General features: G+C 53.0%; 1 protein-coding gene across 1 annotated transcript in view; it reads left to right on the top strand.

The window, feature by feature from the left end:
* The first annotated feature begins 1,687 nt into the window (after positions 1 to 1,687).
* The window catches only part of SLC9A1 (solute carrier family 9 member A1), a 50,836-nt gene continuing 46,523 nt past the window's right edge, over positions 1,688 to 6,000 (top strand). The window contains exon 1 of the mRNA XM_020909167.2: positions 1,688 to 2,856. Coding sequence (XP_020764826.1) covers positions 2,505 to 2,856 — 352 coding nt within the window. The 5' untranslated portion in view covers positions 1,688 to 2,504. The remainder of the gene's footprint in view (positions 2,857 to 6,000) is intronic.

Raw genomic sequence — 6,000 nt, 5'->3', positions numbered from 1 at the left:
GAAATAATTCTGTGATCTCAAGGTAATCATTTCAACTTCCTTGGCCTTGATTTACTCTTCTGAAAAACAGGGATGGCATTTCAGTAATTTCAATAGTTTTCAATCCTAGCTGTACACTAGAATCACCTGGGGAATCTTTTGAAAAACTGTCCACCATGCTTGGGTTCTGGATACGAACCTCTGAAGGTCCCAGGCAGTGGTAGTTTTTCATGACTTTCCAAGGATTCCAGTGTACAGCCATGATCACTTGAATCTTACCAATTCCAATCAATACACAATCACATATACATTCAAACCTCAGTTCCACTCCTGCTGTGGGTTGAATTGTGTCCTCTGCAAAGATGTGGTTTCTAACCCCCAGAACCTGTGAATGTGGACTTATTTGAAAACAGGGTTATTGAAGATGATCAAACTAAGATGAAGTCGTTAGTGTGTGTGTGTGTTAGTCACTCAGCTGTGTTTGACTCTTTGCAACCCCATGGACTATAGCCCGCCAGGCTCCTCTGTCCATGGTTCTCCAGGCAAGAATATTGGAGTGGGTAGCCATGCCCTTCTCCAGGGGGTCTTCCCGACCCAGGGATTGACCTGGGGTCTTCTGCATTGCAGGCAGATTCTTTCCATCTGAGCCACCAGGGAAGCCCAATAGGTCTTTAGAGTGGGCCCCTAATCCAGTGTGACTGGAAACCTTATAAAAAGAGGAAATCCTGGACCCAGAGACAGAGGCCCAAGGAGATCACCAAGTGAAGATTGGCATTATCATGGAGCACCAGAAGCTAGGAGAGATACCTGGAAGAGACTCTTCCTCAGAACCCTCAGAAGTCCTTCTACTGACCCCTTGACTTCAGGCCTCTAACCTCCAGGATATGAGACAATAAATTTCTATTCTTTAAGCCACTCAGTTTGTGGAACTTTGTTACAGTGGTCCTAGAAAATCAACATAACTATTTTCATACTAGTCAAGGAACTCTCTTGGCCTGTTTCTTCATCTGCAAAGCTGGAAGTATAATCATGGTTCCACGTCCTGGGCTCCATTCTAGACACTTTACATAGATTATCTCATTTAGTCATCACATATACTTTACTACTGGCTTCCCTGGTAGCTCAGTCGGTAAAGACTCTGCTGTAGTGTGGGAGACCAGGGCTCATATCCCTGGGTTGGGAAGATCCCCTGGAGAAGGAAATGGCAACCCACTCCAGCATCCTTGCCTGGAAAATCCCATGGACAGAGGAGACTGGTGGGCTGCAGTCCATGGGGTTGTAAAGAGTCGGGCTCGACTGAGCCACTAACACAACATACTTTACTACAGCAGTATTAGCAGGTATAGTTACTCTTGTTATCTCCAATTTTTCAGATGAGATAGCTGTGGAACAGAGAGGTTAAGTAATTTGCTCAAGGTCACATGGTAACTAAATGTCTAAGACAATAATACATCATTCACGTTTATTGGGAAGTCTCCATGAGACTGTGAACGTGCATGTGAACGCGCTTTGTAATTAGCAGAGCATTTTACCCTTTTTAGCTGGAATCTCTGTAGATGCTGGACTTTTTTGGCCATCTTTAACTCTTCCCTTCTCTTTCGACGCGATACTTCCGTTCCTCGGCGACAGGGGTCGCTGCATCGCGCGGGCACTGACAGGTCCTTCTAGCCCGCAGCGCCGGCTGCTCGCTGGTGCCTATAAGTGGCAGTACTGAGCTCAGTAGACAGCAGTCAGCCGCCGCCGGTGCCAGGGCCGGGGCTGCAACTGGAAGTGGAGCTGGACGCGGAGGAACTGAAGCTGGGCCGGGGCGCAGCGCAGCACCGCGCCGGGGCCGCAAGGAGGGGGGTTTCGCTGCTGGTCCACCGCGAGCCGCCCCTAGCCCGCGCCAAGGCGCCCTTTCTCCAGGCCGCCTGCCTCCGCCTTCCGCCTCCCTCCATTTCCCCGGAATCTCAGCCCGGCACGCCTGCACCTCGGTCCTTCTTTGGGTGGGGAAGCTCCCGGCCGCTATCCGGCTTCACTCCTTCCTCTCAGCCTGGGCTCTCAGCTCCCTTTCTTCTTTTCCTGGACTGGGTCCCACCCCCTTCGATCCCCTTCTTTTAGCTCAGGCTCTCTGCTCCTTCCCTTAACAAGAGTCCCAGCAGCTCAGCCACTTTTCTTAGTAGAGGGTCCCCGCCTTCCCTTTTCCTTGCCTGAGGTCCACCCCCATCCCATTTCTTCCTCTGTCCCTAGGGTGCCGCCTCTCCCCTCCCCCACCCCCTTTCCCAGGCCTGGAGTTCCAAACCTTTTGGTCTTCTCTTATGGCCCTAACTGGGTCCTGGTCCCTCTTCCCCAGTTTGGCGTTCTAGATCGGGAACCCAGCCTTCTTTCCACCTTCAGAGGGCTGCTTCCACAAAAACACATCTCTCAAACATGAACTTTGCCTAGAGACTCCCGCAGTCTCTCTTGCCCCCTCCTGCTGACCCCTTGCTACCTATGTCCCAGGTCTTACTCTCATTTTGCTAAGGGTCGGGGGGATAAGCAGCGGGATGCTTCTGTGGTCTGGCGCCAGTGGCCTCCCTCCGCCTCGAATCTTACCTTCGTTGCTCGTGGTGGTAGCCTTGGTGGGGCTGCTACCCGTTCTCAGAAGCCATGGCCTCCAGCCCAGCCCTACAGCCAGCACCATCAGAGGCTCAGAGCCGCCCCGGGAACGCTCGATTGGGGATGTCACCACCGCCCCACCGGAGCTCGCCCCCGAGAGCCGCCCTGTTAACCATTCCTTCGCTGAACACAGCCCGAAGGCTCGAAAGGCCTTTCCAGTCCTGGGCATCGACTACCAACACGTGCGCACACCCTTCGAAATCGCCCTGTGGATCTTACTGGCCTGCCTCATGAAGATAGGTAAGTCCACCTCGCCCCCGATGCTTCCGCTGTCACCTAGCTCATGAGCCTGTTGCCCATCCTTACCACTTGAAGCTGCCCAGGAATGAGGGTCTGGACTGCTCCTGTATAGTAGGCAGCCTCCATCTGGCCATCTTGAGGTTTCTCAAACTTGAGCTCTGCGGCCTCGTCGCGCGGGAGCTGGGTACTGTTCACGGGAGAGAGCAGGACTGGAGGATGCTTCTGGCCCTAGATACCTTCAGCGAGGCTCCCAGGCCTGGCAGGTTTCCTCTGGAGCCAGGCGCCCAGCTGTGTGTGTGTGAGACAGGCGTGTCTTCAGCAAGTGACACAGTCTGCTCTGTCACCAGCCACCAGTGTAATTACATGCTTCATGGAAGGCTATTCCAGGACGGAGGATCTTTCTACTTGGTTTGCCTAAGGAGTTTGGGTAGCGTGGGGAATGCGTGTGCTGGAGACTTACAGGTGTGGTGGAAGATGAGGCATCACTGTATTCTCACCTTCCTTCCTTCATCCCTGGAGTGTTATCAGTCAGTTCTGCCTGCCCAGGCTGGTCAGGAGCCCCTGAGTCAGTTTCCTGCCCGGGAATGCCATTCTTTATACAGTTTATGGGACAGGGGGCCTTGGGAATTCCTGAAGTCTGGTTTGAGGCGGGGGAGGGAGAGTGGAGGAGGGTCAAGCTCACCTCCAAGTTGCACCCTGCTGTGTCTCAACGTGCTCTCCAGGCTGGCCAGTCATGGTGGCCTGCCTGCTGCTCAGCCCGTGGGAGATGGACAGGTGGAGAAACTCAGGATGTTCTGATATGAAGTGACTTTGAAATGTTATTTTTGGAAGAAGGAAACAGAAAAGTGGTTCCCCTCCAGAGGCTTGTCTCCCTGCTAGGTCTGGGCACTTTGTTCTGCTGGGTGATAGATGCTGGAGATGCTCCAGATGACAGATGCTCCAGATGCTGCTGGAGCTCCCCAGAGCCTGCCCAACCCAGAAGTCCCTGGAAGTGGTGTCCTGGGGGGCTTTGACATCCTCCTTTGCCTTCTTAGCCCCCAGCCAGCTGTGGAAGGCACGAGGGCCTGGGACTCTGCTGGTTTGGGTTTGGAGAGTTTGTGATTCTTGGCAGGAAGCCTTGTAGCTCTCCCAAGGACACGCGGGAGCTGAGGGCGATGCCAGGCTGGTATGAGGCAGGCTCCGGGACATGCTGCAGGAGGGCTTGGGTGCTTCTGTCGTGACGGATCTAGGAGCTGGCTTCCTGATTCAGGGTTTTGGTGTTGTGACAGCGGCAGGCCTGTATATGGGGCTGGGCCATCACCACCTATCCCCTGATGGCAGCCTGGAAAAAAAATCAAGGCCGGGGCAAGGGGAAGTCATGTGTACTGATTCTGACAAATACATGACCTTGAACAAACTGGGCTTTTTTCTGCAGGTCTCGTCCACCTGTGAAACTGGCAAGAATCTCTAAATTTGACCATATCCATTGAATCCTGAAGCCCCTGTGTCCTAATTTGTTGTAAGAAGCTGAAGTGACTGATGTGTCATTTGCCTGTGTGAGACTAGGAAGAGGCCTCACAGGCACTATTTATAAATTGCCCTCCTCCTTGCTCCAACCCCGTCACCTCTCAGCTGCACCTGGCATTGTGTTAGGGTGTGGGGGGGCACGGGGGGGACTAGTGCACGCGCGGTGCGTCTCGGTGACTTCTGGTGGGTCAACAGTGTGACCACTAAGGTCCTACTCTGGACAGTCAGGAGTTTGTCCCTGCAGGCCTGACTCCGGTCCCAATGGGACCAGGTTTGGCCTGATTTGTCCCCACCAAAACTGTGCCGGGACCCTGGGCAGTTGGCAGAGGTGGTGCCATGACACGGGTGTCAGCCTAGAAGTTAGGAAACTTGGCTTTTTGTCCCGTCTCCCCTGTGACCTTGGGCCAGTGACGCCTCTCCACTCACTTGTCAGTTGATCTTTGTGGCTTCTTCCAGGTCTGACGTTTTTGCCATTCCACTGACTTGGCTAACCCTGGCAAGTCATTCAACCTTGGGCCATAGTTTTCTCATTGTAAAAGTGAGGGTGCCAGATATGATCTCTGAGGGTCTTTGCAGTTGCGAAAGACTGTGTCTCTGCTTTGACAGGACGCTTTTCTGCCTCTGGAAACGGGTGCCCTTGCATCTGGCCATCCTGGGAAAGAGAGTAGAGAGAAAGGTGATCTTAAGGGTCCCAGTTCAGGTGGCAGAAAGTGAAAGCCCACTTTCCCCTTTTTGTTTGGCTGTTTGTTTTTTGGCCACACAACTTGAGAGATCTCAGTTCGCCAACCAGGGACTGAACTGAGGCTGTGGCAGTCAAAGCCCGGAATCCTAACCACTCGGCCGCCAGGGCACTGCCCCGGCCCCTTTGCAGTGTTGAACTGAGGGTTGGCACCACTCTGCCCCTTACCCTCTCTGACTCTGTTTTCTCAAGTATAAAAAGGGGGAAATACTAGTATCCAGTTATAGAGCTCCTGACGTGGTAATGACAGAAATTAACACACGTAAAGCTGCCTTTGTGCTTACAGGAAGAGCTCAGTGAGGTTCAGTCACCCCTGTTGGTAGTTTAACCACCTCAGGTAAATGCCTTCCTCGGAGGCTGGAGGATTACAGAGCTCTCGGCCTAGGCTGCCACCAGGAGCCCTTCCTTCAGGTTTCAGGAAGGACTGAAACTCAGTCCCACCGACTTTATTCTTCCTTTCGCTTTGGCAGGTCCTGTGGGGAAGGGACATGGTACCAGCTGACTCCGGGAGGTGGGGTGGGCTTGAGGGACTGAGGCCATGCTCCCTTTCTACTACACTCTGGAGCTTCGGAGTTCATCTTGGGGTCTTGCCTCTTCTCTCAGAGCCCCAGTGTAGGTAGGCGCCCTGTTGGAGGCCTCATTCTGTCATCTGTGACAGCTGCTTCCCTTGCCCGTTACCCCACCTTTAAGAACAGAATGTTCTGTGTGCAGTTCTCACTCTTGTTCTGGTTGTGGAACAAAGCCTCAGGTAGACACCAGCCGAGGGCGGATGGCGTTAGAGCCAAAGATTAAAAAAAAATTCTTCACCGGGGAGATCAGCACCTATGGCTGATTCATGTCAATGTATGGCAAAAACCACTACAATACTGTAAAGTAATTAGCCTCCAATTAAAATAAAT

The sequence above is a fragment of the Odocoileus virginianus genome, chromosome 30 (assembly GCF_023699985.2).
Source record: "Odocoileus virginianus isolate 20LAN1187 ecotype Illinois chromosome 30, Ovbor_1.2, whole genome shotgun sequence".
Classification (NCBI taxonomy): domain Eukaryota; kingdom Metazoa; phylum Chordata; class Mammalia; order Artiodactyla; family Cervidae; genus Odocoileus; species Odocoileus virginianus.
The sequence above is the reverse complement of the archived record's forward strand: the minus strand, read 5'-3'. Positions and strand labels throughout refer to the sequence as shown.